This window comes from Chiloscyllium plagiosum, unplaced genomic scaffold (genome assembly GCF_037043375.1).
Source record: "Chiloscyllium plagiosum isolate Xiang-an unplaced genomic scaffold, Cpla_swu_hap1 HiC_scaffold_3, whole genome shotgun sequence".
In the NCBI taxonomy this organism is placed as follows: domain Eukaryota; kingdom Metazoa; phylum Chordata; class Chondrichthyes; order Orectolobiformes; family Hemiscylliidae; genus Chiloscyllium; species Chiloscyllium plagiosum.
Genome location: NW_028270141.1, coordinates 124,816,296 through 124,831,984, shown reverse-complemented (window position 1 = coordinate 124,831,984; position 15,689 = coordinate 124,816,296). Strand labels below are relative to the sequence as shown.

At 43.7% G+C, this 15,689-nt stretch overlaps 1 protein-coding gene across 1 annotated transcript; it reads right to left on the bottom strand.

Moving 5' to 3' along the window:
• Positions 1–2,703: 2,703 nt before the first annotated feature.
• LOC148151309 (heme-binding protein 2-like) lies at positions 2,704–12,047 on the bottom strand. Its single transcript, XM_087976316.1, has 5 exons — positions 11,933–12,047; positions 11,585–11,847; positions 8,786–8,915; positions 6,100–6,274; positions 2,704–4,331 (listed from the first exon to the last, which is right to left on the bottom strand). Exons 2-5 carry the CDS (start codon positions 11,714–11,716, stop codon positions 4,157–4,159), a joined length of 612 nt encoding a protein of 203 aa, XP_087832442.1. The 5' UTR covers positions 11,717–11,847; positions 11,933–12,047; the 3' UTR covers positions 2,704–4,156.
• Between the last annotated feature and the right edge of the window lie 3,642 nt (positions 12,048–15,689).

The following is a 15,689-nucleotide window of genomic DNA, read 5'->3' as shown; positions in this document are numbered from 1 at the left end:
GAGCAGGAGAGTCGAGGTTTCAGGCATAAGCGCTTCATTAGCAATGAGCTTGATGAAGGTTCTGCTGGCACAATAGGTGAGTGCAGGGAACTTATATGTTAGTATAGTGTCGCAAGCAATGCTGGGGCTGTGAGTTCGAGCCACCCCGGGAGGAGCTTTATTCGACCGTTGCAAGATCCACTGCCTCCGAAACCAATGCACGGCCTACCTGGCACGTCACTTCAGCCTCGTAGTTGCCTCCACAGCAGCCACTTCTGCCCCCACCGATGTCACTCACCAGAACACCAACAATGACATTGCCTATGTCATACATTACATCATTTCTGTCCCCGTGGATGACACTAAGGGCATCACTTCCCCCTGACCCCAAGGATGAGGGTCACTTCTGTTGATGATGTCACCCACGATCCCATAACCACACCCATTCCAGTTAATGTCTCCACCCCCACTCCCAGCTCCAGCCCCACACCAGGTTGTAGCTCCCAGCCCTGCCATGTATTTACCATTCCCCTGATTTCCCCCTCCCTGAGGATGAACATTCAGGCCTCAGCAAAGGCCTCAACTTCATTCCCCCACACTCCCGGATCAATGGGTTTGACACGCGATGTGACATCAAAGATTTCTTCCTCCGCCTCCGGGCTCAGTTTTTCCACCAAGACTCCTGCCCACCCTCCGAGGACCCCATCCACCTGGACACCCCATGCTGGTCTGTTACCCGCCCTTGAACTCTGCATTTCCAACTGCTGCCAGGACATTGACTGCCGCAAACTGTCCACCCCCCTCACCCATTCCAACCTCTCACACTCGCAACACGCAGCCCTCCACTTCCTCCGCTCCAATCCCAACCTCACCATCAAACCAGCAGACAAGGTGGGGGCGCAGTGGTAGTTTGGCACATCGCTGAAGCCAAGTGCCAACTCATGGACACGTCCTCCTACTGCCCCCTCAACCATGACCTCACCTCCCTCATTCCTGATGAAGAGCTTATGTCTGAAACGTCGATTCTCCTGCTCCTTGGATGCTGCCTGACCTGCTGTGCTTTTCCAGCACCACACTTGTCGACTTTGATGTATTATTGTCACAGATCTTGATCAATTGGGTCAATGGGCTGAAGAGTAGCAGTTGCAGTTTAGTTTGGTTTAATGCGATGTATTACACTTTTAGTAAAACAAACAAGGGCAGGACTGAAACAATTAAAAGTCGGGCCTAAGGTAACTTTGTAGAACAGAGACCTAAGGGTTCAGGTGCATATTCTTTGAACTTTGCATGATTTATGGATAGGATGGTTAAGAAGGTGTTTGGCACACTTGCCTTCATTGCTCAGACCTTTGAGTCTCGGAATTGGGAAGTCATTTTGAAGTTGTATGAGACTTGGTGAGGCCTTTTCTGGAGTACTGAAATGCCGCTTCAGCTGGAAAGAGTATTTAGGCCCTTGGATGGTGAGCAGGGAGGAGGGGAAGGGGCAGGTATTGCACCTTCTACAGTTACCTGGGAAGGTTCCCTGGAAAGGAGAGGGGTGTTGGTGATTGAGGAATGGGCTAGGATGTCCTGGAGGGAATGATCCCTGTGAAATGCAGACAGTGGGAGTGAGGGGAAGATGTGTTTGGTGGTGCCTTTCTGCTGGTATTGTCTGAAATGTTGGAGAATGGCCCTTTGAATGCAGTGTGGCTGGTGAGATGAAAAGTGAGGGCAAGGGAGACGAGATCATGCTGTTATGAGCGATGGGAGGGGAACGGGCAGAACCACAGGTCATGGTCAGATGTGGCTGAGGGCCCTGTCAACCACAGTGGCAGGAAACCATAGTTATGGAAGAAGGAAGCCATGTCAGCAGCGCTGCTTTGGAAGGTGGCATCATCCAACAGATACGATATCGGTGAAGGAACTGGGAGAGTGATGATGGGAGTTCTTGCAGGATGTGGGATGTGACAAATTACAGTGAAGGTAGCTATGGGAGTCAGTGGCTTTGCAGTGGATGGCAGTGGACAGTTTATTCACCAAAATGGGGATGGAGAGGTCAAGGTAAGGAATGGAAGTGTTGGAAATGGACAGTGTGAAAGTTATAGAAGGGTGGAAGTTGGAGACAAAATACACAATTTTCTTCCAGGTCCGGATGGGAGCAAAAGGCAGCGCCCAAACAGTTGTCGAAGTAAAGAATTGTGGGAGGGTATCTGTGTAGGACTGGAACAAGGATTGTTCCACATACTCCATAAAGAGACAGGCAGAACTGGGGCTCATGCAGGTGTCCATCGCCACTCCTTTGACTTGGCCGAAGTGAGGTGAATTAAAGGAGAAATTGTTCAGTGAGAGAACAGATTCAGCCAGGCAGAGGAGTGTGGTGGTGGATAGGGAGTGTGCAGGCCTCTAGTCTAGGACAAAGCCAAGAGCTGTCAGACCATCCTGGTGGGGACTGGAGGTATTGAGGGATTGGGCATCTATGGTGTGGCAAAGTTGGTATTGTTTTGTTTTCCTTATTGCCTTGTTTTCCTTATTGCTTCACTGTTTTGTTATACAGCAAAGACAGTAACTGGATCTTCCACCAGATGGTGACGATCCATCCGCTGCATGATTTGATTAACTGATGGATCCGACTCAAGGATCTGATTGGCCTGCACTACTCCTACCTTGTGAGTATGTATGCATGGGCCTTCCCCAAATTAACACTGTGGCCAGCCTTATAGTCAACGTCCACACCCACAAACAAAGTGTTGTCATGCATCACCCTTTATTTCACAGTGAGTATACATTCCCAGCAGTTAGAAAAATATCAGATAAGCAAAGGCGAGAAAATAAAGGCTTATTTACTCCATAAAAGAAACCTGTGAATGTGTCATTTTAAACAGGAATAAAACCTTTTCAGAATCACAGATTCAGTTTGTCTGTGCTCAATATGCGAAGATACTTTTGAGGAAGTCAGAATTGTATTTCATCTCCAGTCTCTGGATAATGATTTGGACCAATTTTAAAGTGCTTCATATTGGAGTCTCAAACAGATTCAATGCCCCATTGGCAGGTGCCTCCAGTGAATATGTTGCCCTCTGACTGGGCACCATCTATGGTTGATCCAGTCATATTTGTCCAATTGTAATTTCACTGTACAGAAGGCACACATAGATTGAAATTTGCAAGCTGGGCTAAAAAATCCTCTGCATCGTTACAATTTAAGCATTCCCTTGTAAGTAAATATTTCGATCTGAAACTAATAGAGAGGTAGAGAACCCAACTCCAATCTCACATCTGAAAAGTGTCATGATTTCACACGTAATTACTTCAGTACTTTGTGCTCTGCAACAATACACTGTTCTGTTATCAACTTTAAACATTCTGAGAGCATGACTGGAGTAAGCAAATATAATCCATTGCTGTGTGAAGAGAGAACATTTTGGAACTTATCCTATCACCAGAAACTTCTTGACCTCAGTTTGTAACCAATTTATTTAAAGCAACTTTATAGAAAAGGGAAATTAGTAAATAGATGAATCCCTGTTAGCGCAGAGTCTACTACCTGTGAACAATTGGGATTAATCCGATGTGTGTGTGAGACTTTAAGATCAAATCACCAGAGGAGTCACTAAAGTCTTTCCCCTCTCCCTAAGATCCAGGTATCAGAAATGAATCCAGTCCTCCATTTGAAGCCAAGCCATTGTTTTATAAATATTTACCATCACTTCCTTCCCTTTGTGCTCTCTGCAATTTATTTTAACTGGGAAATGACAGGACTGCAGTTCCTAGTGAGAGCGAAGAACTAAAGAACTACCTACCCAGGATTATGTGTTGACACTTTGAATTGAATACATGCAAGAGGAGCTTCAGAAAGTAATTGACCAAAAACATTTGAAAACTGAATGTCCAACAGAATCAGAAAAGGCAAAAAAAACCTGACTGTTGAAGTGAACAGAGCTGAAGTAAGCTCATGCCAAAATGAGGCACTGTGAGTTGGAGACAAAACTTTCTCACTGCTGGTGAAGGGCAGTGTTTATGAAGAGGACCATAGGGCTCTGAGGAGAGGAGATTGGGGGAACTGTTCGATACTGCAAATACTGGCCCATGCACAGAGTGAAATCCAATGTGTACCAGATGGGAGATCAAAAAAGCTTAGAAACATAGAATAGTATTAAGCACAGCTCACTGTTTGATGTCTGAAATGTTTAGAAAAGTTTTAACTTTTCTTTTGAAAGGCAACTTCCATTAGCCCACGTTTGTTAAACCAACCGATGTAAAAGAAACTGCTCTCAAAGGATTTGCTGTCAGCTTCCAAGTCCTTCTTCAATTGAAGCACACGATCTCCGTATGCTTGGCTGCTAAGATTACTGCCATCTTTTTCATCAAAAGCCCTGCAACAGAGTGAAGTAAATGTAAGTTTACTTTGGAGCATAAGGCCATTGAAAAGAAGAACAACAGCAGGCTATTCAGCTCCCACTTGAAATAACTGTAATAGAATAGAACATCAGATATCACAGGGAAATGATGTAGTTTGGGTGGGGCTCTGATCAAAGAGAGTGAAAGTATTCTTCCAAACACCACCAAGTGAGATATTTGTGAGAATGACAGAAAGAAGAGAAGCCCACCTTCAGATAAACGGGCTCAGTTGAATGGGGAGGTATTGCCATGTTCTCCGAAGTAGGAAGTAAAGGTTTTGTGACGTGTGTCGACTCAGTAAAAGGTTTGTGTTAATCAGCATCTGCACCTGATGTGAGCAGCCCATTAATCACAGTCTGACCAGATTTTGAGTCACGTGGGTAAAAGAAGTGACGCACTTAATGTAAAAGACTTTGGTACAATACTCATAGAGATCAACACAGTGAGAAAATTAAACTTCTCAAATAATCCAGGCAAAAAAAACTGATGGCAAAAGTTTAGCTTTTGCAAACAGATGATATAAATCAAGAAAACTACACAGTCATAGAGATGGACAGCATGAAAACAGCCTTTGGTCCAACTTGTCCATGCCAACCAGATATCCTAACTTAATCTGATCCCATTTGTCAGGAGTTGGCCCATATCCCTCTGAACCCTTCCTATTAATATACCCATCCAGATGCCTAATGATGGTGAGACAAAAAGTGTTCTGCTATGTAAAGTGAGGCTTGAGTGTCTGGAGAAGAGTGGAGAATTTGTGGTAGGAGTGCAGGTCAAACTCTCAGCTCCAGGAATACAACTTATCATTGCAAATGATAGAGCTGATACATCGATATCAGCTCTACTCTAGTTGAAAAGCCAGTGGAGGTGCAGGCAACTGAAGCAATGCAGGATGTTTATCCAGGAATCTTCCCAGATTGTGTCTTAATGAGATCACAGAGTCACAAGCTGAAGCAGGAGAGATCAAAAGGCACAGATAAGGAGGCATTATCCAAGACTGTTTTTGATCAGATAAGTGGGACAGAGCAGGAGCCAATTGTTAAAAATGCAAGTATCTTTCGATCTGCGAAGCTTATTGAGTTACAGCAGAAAGGTGAGAATTTAAAGCAGTTGTATCAAAAGGCATATACATGGAAGGAGAGTGAATGTATCCCTGTGCAATATTACCTGAAAAATGATGCCTTAATGAGGAAATGGAGACGATCACACATTCAAGCAGATGAGAAATGGGCAGATGTTCATCAGATTGTTTTGCCAGTAGAATATAGGAGGTGTTGGAGTGGCACATGAGCTAGCACTTGGAGGTCATATCGGAATGAGGAAAATACAGGCTAAAATACAAAGATTTTTACTGGCCTGGACTACACAAAGATGGAGTTGAATTTTGCCAGGCATGTCATACATGTCAGCTAATAGGAAACCGCAGGCAGTAATAAAACCTGTACCTTTAATACCTATTCCAGCATATGAGGAATCTTTCACAAGAGTCTTGATTGATTATGTAAGTCACCTACCTCAAACAAAAAGTGAGAATAAGTACTTATTAACAATAATGGATATATTGACTAGATTTCCTGAGGCAGTCCCATTACACAATATCACAACGAGAAGGGTTGTAGAAGAATTACTTAAAATGTTCACTGAACATGGACTACCAGTAGAGACACTGTCACAATATCAACCCTTTGCTTCAGGAGACACAAAAAAAGCATTTTAAGTCATTTTGTTACACATCATACTCACCTGATATAGAACCAATCATGAATTTTTGCTCCGATTTGAACCAATGGATCTTTTGGCTGAGGTGCACTTGTGACTTGAGGAGTTAATATAACAAACACTTTGAAGTTATCTTGTATTTTGCCATCTTTTATGTATCCAATGATTCCCCAAGGGGCCTCGAGAGGAACAATTGTTTCTGCAGACAAAAGGGAACACAGTTGCAGTGTTTGACAAGGTGATAATTAGGGGCATTGCCTGTCGTGATTTAAAAGTTACAAATGGGGGAGGCATGATGGACTGGTTAACACCCTACACATCTATCATTCTCTTGAAATACCTGTAGCCCTGCTTGATTGACAGCTCTAGTTAGAGACAAAAAAAACAGCAAATGCAGGAATCCAAGATGAACAAGCAGGAGGCTGAAAGAGCACAGCAAGCCAGACAGCATCAGGACTGAAGAAGGGTTACACCTGAAACATTGACTTCTCCACCTGATTGACAGCTGTGACTGTGAGTAGTATTGTCACCTTCACAATATTTATTTAATCGAGCTTAAGAGTTTAAGTGTTTGTGGTTTCTGCAGTTAAAGCTGCAATGGGTTTTGATGATTGCCAACATTTATATCCCGCCGTAAAAAGAGATTTATTTTAACGTAGTGGAAAGTTATGAAAGAATAAACTTCTAAAAAAATTTTCATAAATCCTGCTGTCAATATGCGGTTCATTGCTTCTGTACAGTGTACCGTGGGTAAATAGGCAGTGGTGCTCCCTAGCATTGGGGACTTGAGGGTCTATGGAGTTTGAGGGGCATACATTGACCTGGGCATACAAGAAACTGTAAGGTTTGTTTGTGGAAGGATGGAAGGTTGGTGTGGGGATGACGGAATGGGTTTGGGACAAAGACTGTAGGGTTTTTCTGTTTTTATTGGAACTGGGATGAAAAGGCTGCCTCCAAACTTTTTCCCAGGTTCATGGCCTGGCAGCAGCCCACAGCTGACTTCTGAGTGTCTTCCTTGTCATTTCCTCCAAGCGCAGGGGAGACAACTCTCACTGTCCATTTTCAGATAAAAATCCAGGCCTGCATCTCCAGATTCTCCAGCCAAGACAGACAGTTTCTCAGAATTCACCCTCTCAAGTGTCATCAGCAACTTGGATCTTGTAATGGGATCACCTTCTTCTAACATCTGGGGCCTCAGCACTTATATCCAGAGCATCCATTAATTATGCTTGCCATCATGAAAATGCTACTTTCATTTCTACTTCCTTTTTTCCTTCATTAACCAATACTCTTTCTTGCCGATATTTTACCTCCAATACTTACTGTCAAATTAGTATTTTATGAACAACCTTATCAAAACATTTTAGAACTTTAAGCATTCTATTGGTACTGATTCCCTTTTACCCTCAAAAACCTCTTGCTTTCATTACCTAGATCATTGAGGAAAGGAATTGGGACGTCATGTTGTGACTGTACAGGATACTGGTGAAGTCAGTTTTGGAATAATGTATACAGTCTTTGTTGCACTGCACAAGGAGAGATACTATTACATTGGAGAAGGTTGAGAAAAGGTTTGCCAGGATGTTACTGGGTCTGGAGGCTTTGAGTTATCAGGAGAGGCAGGATAGGCTGGGACCTTTTTCACTGGTGTGGCAGGGGTTGCGTGGTAACTTTATAGAGTCTTACAAGATCATGAGGGGCATAGATAAGACAAATAACAAATAACTCTGGGGTGTGTGAGTTCAAAAATAGAGGGCATCAGTTATAATGTGAGAGGAGAAACATTTAAAAGGAACCTGAGGGTCAATGATGTTTCTTATGTGGAATAAACTGCCAGAGGCAGTGGTAGATGCAGGTACAGTTACAACATTTAAAAGACATTTGGGCAAGTTGATGAATAGGAAAGATTTCAAGGAATATGGTCCAAACACGGGCAACTGGAACTAGTTTACTTTGGGAAACACGATCAGCATGGATGAGTTGGACTAAAGGGAATGTTTCTGTGCTATATGGCAATAACTCCATTACTGTATTTTCGCGTCTGGAGAGATTTGGAAAATTAGACCTCACAGTTCCATTTTTCAGAACCTTTTCTATTCTGTTGGTCTTCTTGAAATGTTTCTATCCTGGAATATTTATTTCCAAACATTGGTGACTTTGTAAGAATATCTCTGGGTACTGGATCTATTTTCCTTTGATCTATTTATGTAACCAGTTTACTTGAAGTATTACAAATGCTTTGTACATTCAATTTATTTACTGATAATCTTTCCATTGACCTTACTCACCGATACACTATTCCCACGAAACTCTCTGTCTCTTCCTATGTCACTTGGCTTACCTTTTTCCAGGTCACCCCTCTGCCCTATTGCCTTGACTTTTGTCCCTGAGATTAGAAAACCTTACTTTACCCCACCTAGCTCTGGGCTGGATAAGGTCGCCATGTCCAAAGACAAATCAGAGATCATGATTGGAATGAGAAAGTGTGCTTGGTTTCCCACTGTACCCATATATGGACAGCTTCCACAGATTCCAATAGGTTAGTAATGGAGGGCACAATGGACAGAATCCTGGAACGACCACTAAGATCAGCAAGCTGGAATCCTTTGGTCAGTGTGTATCTACATACAGAAAGTTTCAAATAAGCCAGGTCAAATATTAAAGGGTTGTTTTCAATTCCAGTGTTACAGTGAAGGAACAGGAAAATTACCTGCATCATTGTGGAACTGTGAATATTCAAAAAATCTTTTGAGGCCGGCCTCCACCGCATTACTGATATCCATTCCGTCTATTTCTGTTTCAACCCAGGGGACAGGCTTAAATTCTGCTTCTTCATAACCCTAAAACAAGAAAATAACATTTATTAACATATGATGTGTGGGAAATCGTGTCTCACGAACTTGATTGAGTTTTTTGAAGAAGTAACAAGATTGATGAGGGCAGAGTGGTGGCCATGATCTATATGAACTTCAGTAAGGCATTTGACAAGGTTCCTCATGGAAGACTGGTTAGCAAGGTTAGATCTCACGGAATTCAGGGAGAACTAGCCATTTGGATACAGAACTGGCTCAAAGGTAGAAGACAGAGGGTGGTGGTGGAGGGTTGCCTTTCAGACTGGAGGCCTGTGACCAGTGGAGTGCCACAAGGATCGGTGCTGGGTCCTCTACTTTTTGTCACTTACATAAATGATTTGGATGTGAACAAGTAGGTGTACTTGGTAAGTTTGCAGATGACAACAAAATTGGAGGTGTAGTGGGCAGTGAAGTTACCTTGGAGTACAACATGATCCTGACCAAATGAGCCAATGGGCTGAGGCATGGCAGATGGAGTTAATTTAGATAAATGTGAGGCACTACATTTTGATTAAACAAATCACAGCAGGATTTATATACTTAATAGTACGGTCCTAGTGAGTGTTGCTGAAAAAAAACCTTGGAGTGTAGGTTCATAGCTCCTTGAAAGTAAAGTCGCGGGTAGATAGAATAGTGAAAAAGGAGTTTGCTATGCTTTCGTTTATTGGTCAGAACATTGAGTATAGGAGTTGGGAGGTCATGTTGAGGCTATAGAGGACATTGGCTCAGACACATTTGGAATATTGCGTGCAATTCTGGTCTCTTTCCTAACGGAAGAATGTTGTGAAATTTGAACGCGTTCCAAAAAGATTTACAAAGATGTTGCCAGGCGTGGAGGATTTGAGCTATAGGGAGAGGCTGACTCTGCTGGGGCTGTTGTCCCTGGAGCACCAGAGGCTTAGGGGTGACCTTATAGATGTTTGTAAAATCATGAGGGGCATGGATATGATAAGTAGACAAACTCTTTTCCCTGGGGTAGGGGAGTCCAGAAATAGAGAGCATAGGGTTAGGGTGAGAGGAGAAAGATGTAAAGGGACCTAACGGGCAACCTTTCCACACAGAAGGTGGTAGGTGTATAAAATGAGCTGCCACAGGAATGGAGGAGGCCGGCACAATTACAGCTTTTAAAAGGCATCTGGATGGGAATGGAAATAGGGAAGGTTTAGAATTAGAATCTCTACAGTATGGAAATAGGCCCTTCGGCCCAACAAGTCCACACCGATCCTCCAAAGACTAACCCACCCGGACCCATTCCCCTACTCTATCTAATGCACCTAACCCGATGGGCAATTCAGCTTGGCCAATTCACCTGACTTGCACATCTTTGGATTGTGGGAGGAAACCAGAGCACCCAGAGGAAACCCACACAGACACAGGGAGAATGTGCAAACTCCACACAGACAGTCGCTCGAGGCTGGAATTGAACCCGGGTCCCTGGTGCTGTGAGGCAGCCATGCTAGCCACTGAGCCACCTACAAGTTTAGAGGGATATGGGCCAAGGACTGGCAAATGGGACTAGATTAGTTTAGGATAACTGGTTGACATGGATGAGTTTGACCAAAGGGTCTGTTTCCGTGCTGTACATCTCTATGACTGTAAAGTGTCTCTGAAAAAGAACTTTGTTCAGAGGACTGTCCCAGGTGTCTGGATGGAGCATTAAGGTGTCATTTAAGCTTTGAGTTTTAAAGGGAATTGGGAGATGTTGTTGGGATCTTGGTCTCAACACTTCTTAATTCATTTTGTTTTCCATGCAACTCTTTCATCTTGGTCATTTTTTGCACAATGGGCCATTTTCTCCCTTGGGTCTTTGGTATAAAATGTATGGAATGTTATTGAAAATCTTCCACACTCAGTTACTGCAGATGTACACAAGATCAAGAAAATGTCAATGGCCTTGAATTTGGTCCTCGTTTCTGGTTGAGAAATTTAGACAAAAAATAACCAATTTCAAAAGAATGTCTGATATTAGAAACAGGAACAAGGCAGTAAGATTTTGGCTGATCTTTGACTACACTTGATCTTCCAGTTTCTCACCTTGTTATGATACCTCCTGATGTGTTTTGAGCCCAAAGATTTATCTACCCCAGCCTTGAATATTCTCACCAGTTGATCATCGACAACTAAATAGTCTAAAGATTGATGATCATCTGAGTGAAGCTGGAGATTCCACAACAGGCTCATCGCTGCTTTCCAATGCTATCCCTATCTCCCTTGATATTATTTAGAAATCTATTGATTGATGTCTTAAACATAATCAATGGCCAAGCTCCCAGGGGTAAAGGTTTCCAAACTTCACTGCCCTCTTCGTCAAGCGATTCTCATCTCAGTCCGAAATGGCTGGATCCCTTATTCTGAGACTGTGTTCTCCAATTCCCGAGACTCCAAGCCAACAGAAACACCCTTTCTACATCTACCTTAGCTGGTCCTTTAAGTGTTTTTAAAATGTCAATGAGTAGACCTCGCAGTCTTGAAAACTCTGGAGATTATGTGCCCAATCTGTTGTCCTAAGGATGAATATCAGTGCAGTCAATTTTCAGAGTTGAGGGGTAGAGTGGTTGTGGGCGATTGGTTACAGGCTTTCGATCTGAAAACAGTCATTAAATAATTTATACTGGTACAAAAATGACAGAATGCAATAAACTTTGAATCGTACTTACATTCTCCAAGATGGCAGCCTGTGGTTCAGGACAGTCCAATTCTTCACAGAAATTGTCCACTTCTTGTACGTCGTCCTGCGCAGCAACCAGATACCCGAAGAGGACAGACACAGTTAAGAAGAGTCTCAGCATCTTGGTGTCTGCTCAAATCGGTCTTGAACGCACTGACTGACTCTCAGCACCTTCAGGTCGATCTGATGTTTGAGTAGAGACTATGGATCGCTTTATACTGTTTTGGGGTGATGGTTTTGAATATGGCTTGGCTGCAGGCATGAATGTCACATGATAAGGAAACAGATACAGAAACACTACAGCTGACTAAATATGGAAATATTATTTTATTACAACCTTGTGATGGATCATGGGTCCAGTTCGTCCTTTCTGTGGATAGTCAGAGGCTGGATACACCAAAAGATATGAATCAGTGTCCCTCAGAAATCCTGATCCAATCTTGTGTCCTAAAGTCTTCGGGTGGGTCTCTCACCCTGAATTCGATGTGGAGAATTGGAGAGATCTGATTAGATTCCTACAGTATGAAAACAGGCCCTTCAGCCCCACAAGTCCACATTGACCCTCAGAAGATTAACTCACCCAAATCCATTCCCCCACTCTATATTTACCCCTCAGCAAAAGAGAGGACTGTAGATGCTGGAGATCAGAGTCAAGATTAGAGTGGTGCTGGAAAAGCACAACAGGTCAGGCAGCATCCAAGGAGCAGGAAAATCAACGTTTTGGGCAAAAGCCCTTCAGGAATGATTCCAGATGAAGGGCTTTTATCTGAAACATTGATTTTCCTGTTCCTCAGATGCTGCCTGACCTGTTGTGCTTTTCCAGCACCACTCTAACCTTGACTATATTTACCCCTGACAAATGCACCTAACACTATGGGCAATTGAGCATGGCCAATTTACTGAACCTGCACGCCTTTGGATTGTGAGAGGAAACCAGAGCACCTGGAGGAAACCCACGCAGACACGGTGTGAATGTGCAAACTCCACACAGACAGTCGCCCGAGGCAGGAATCAAACCCGCATCCCTGACTCTGTGAGGCTGCAGTGCTAACCACTGTGCCGACTCACTGAGTTTGCCCAAGAAATAATTCATGGATAATAAAAACATTTCTAATTCCAGGTTAACTATACAGTTCACCCACTTGATTCCCACAGTGCCCCCACCTTCGATGTCACCAAATTCCCTGGCTACACAACAGTACTACAACCCACTATTCAACCATTCTGTGTGGATCTGGTTGTCCAGCATCACCCAATTATACCATTGACCAGGTGATTAACCCTGTCATCACCAGACTAGCCCTTCTGATCCAATGAACAACCCACCATGTGACTACACCCCATCCTGATCTGACTTTCCCCAGACTGAACCAACCACTCACATATGTGTAGAACTGCAGGAGATAGGCGAGGTCCTCAATGAATATTTCTCCTCAGTGTTTACTGTGGAGAAAGACATGGTGACGTGAGAACTTGGGGAAGTTAATAGTGATACCTTGAAGACAATCCATATCAGAGTCGAGGATTGCTGGATGTATTAGAATATATGAAGGTGGATAAATCTCTGGTCCTGGCCAGATATACCCAAGAACGCTACCACAGAGGAGAGAAGAAATTGCAGGGACCCCGGCTGATATTTTTACATCATCGTTAGCCACGGGTGAGGTTCGGGAAGGCTGGAAGGTAGCAAATGTTGTGCCCTTATTCAAAAAAGACAGCAAAGAAAAACATGGAAACTATTGACCAGTAAGCCTAACCTCTGTGGGAGGTAAGTTACTTGAAAAAATTCTAAGAGAGAAGTTATACATGCTTTTGGAAAGACAGAGTTTGATTAAGTGTAGTCAGCATGGCTTTGTGCATGGGAGATCATGTTTCAGTTCTTGTTAGAGTTCTTTGATGAAGTGACCAGGAGAGTTGACAAGGACAGAGTGGTAAATGTAGTCCACATGGACTTCAATAAGGCCTTTGATACGGTTCCACATGGTAGGCTGCTCTAGAAGGTTAGATCGCATGGAATCCAGAGAGAGCTGGCAAATTGGATACTCAATTGGCTTGATGGTAGGAAGCAGAGGGTAAGAGTGGAAGGATGCTTGTTATGCAGGAGGCCTGTGACTGGTGGAGTCCCTCAGGGGTCGGTGTTGGGCCCATTACTGTTTGTTATTGAGAGCGATGATTTGGATGAGAATGGGCAAGGCATGATTAGTAAGTTTGCAGATAACATTGAAGTAGGTGGTATTATGGACAGAGAGGAAGGCTTTCAGAAAATGCAGCAGGACTTTGATCAGCTGGGGAAGTGGGCCGAGAAATAGCAAATGGAGTTTAATATAACAAGCGTGAGGTCTTGCATTTTGGAACGACAAATCAAAGCAGGAGTTTCTTGGTGAATGGTAGGGCCTTAAGGAGTGTAGTGGAACAGAGAGACCTTGGAGTTCTGGTGCACAGTTCCCTGAACGTGGAGACCTACACCCCAAGTAGATGGGGGAGCGAAGAAGGCTTTTGGCACACTGGCCTTAATTAGTCAGGGCACTGAGTATAGAAATTGGGAAATGATGTTGCAGTTGTACAGGATGTTGGTGAGGCCACACTTGGAGCACTGTGTTCAGTTTTGGTCACCTTGCAATAGGAAGGATGTTATTAAACGGGAAAGAGTGCAGAAGAAATATCCAAGAATGTTACCAGGACACAACAAAAGTTATAGGCAGAGGTTGGACAAGCTAGGACTTTTTTATTTCGAACATAGGAGACTGAGGGAGGATCTCACAGAAGGGTATAAGATCATCGGAGGCATGGATAAGGTGAATGCACTCAGTTTTTTGTCCCAAGGGTTGGGGAATCGAGCACTCGAGGGCATCAGTTTAAGGTTAGAGGGGAAAGAATAAAAAGGAACCTGAGGGGCAACCTTTTTACACAGAGGGTGGTATGCATATGGCATGAGCTGCCAGCAGAAATGGTTGCTGTGGGTACAATAACAATATTTAAAAGGCATTTGGACAAATACATGGAGAGGAAAAATTTGGAAATATATGGGCCAAGTGTAGGGAAATGGGGTTAGCGTGGTTAGACATTTTGTATGGCATCAACCAATTTGGACCAAAAGACCTGTCTCTGGATTGTTCGAACTCTATGACTCTATGATTCACCTCCCTCACCGGCTCATGCAACCAAATCTAATCACTGACCCCACCACCAATGGTCTGACCTAACCTCTCTCCCACCTCGGCCCTCCGTGACCTTACGCAACTGCCTTTATCCCCCACTGACCTGTCCTGACGTGAAGACAACCTCATCACACGACCATGACACCATCACCCAAACCAACTAATCCCAAACCTAAGATCAACCTCACCCTCACACCATTCCAGTAACTCCTCATCTGCTAATCTTTACTATCCTTTAAGCCACCCGTCTGCCACTCTACCCCCAGACCTATCTACCACCCTGCTCACTCCCCCACCTGCCACTCTACTCCCTTACCCATCTGCCACACTGACACCTCCACCACCTGCCACTTTACCCATGTTTGTTACATTTTTCCTCTCTCTCTAGCTTTTCACAAAGGCTTTGGGATAACTCTTCACCTTATTGCGATGTTGGTGCTTGTGCTGTAAAAGGTGGGTACTGCTTCTACAAAGATTCTCAGTGCTGCTTTCTGTGGGGAGTCTTATACTGGGTGAGTTCTGCAGGATCCTCCATCTGAAGACTGGTTGAATTATTGGAGTGTTCAGTAACTATAGCCGGATTCTTTGGGGGGTTGGAGCAATGTGGGCAATGGTAAGATGTGTGGCTGAATCGGGAGAGAAGTCTGGTGAGATTTACTTCAATGTTTTGATCATCTCATTTCACCATTTACACATTTCACAAGCAGCGTGGCAAATTCTCACTGGGCAATGGTGAGTCCCAATTGATGGCGATTATTGTTTGGTAATGTCCTGGTTGACGGTTTAACTCATCTCACTAATATTCCGGTTGTGCTCTTACCAAACTTGACAAACAAATAGCCATCAGGACATCTTTGCTAATTTTGAACCTGCTGGTACCATACCAGGATCGACGGGCAATTGGAAAATTACAGCACTTTGCAACACTAGCCATAG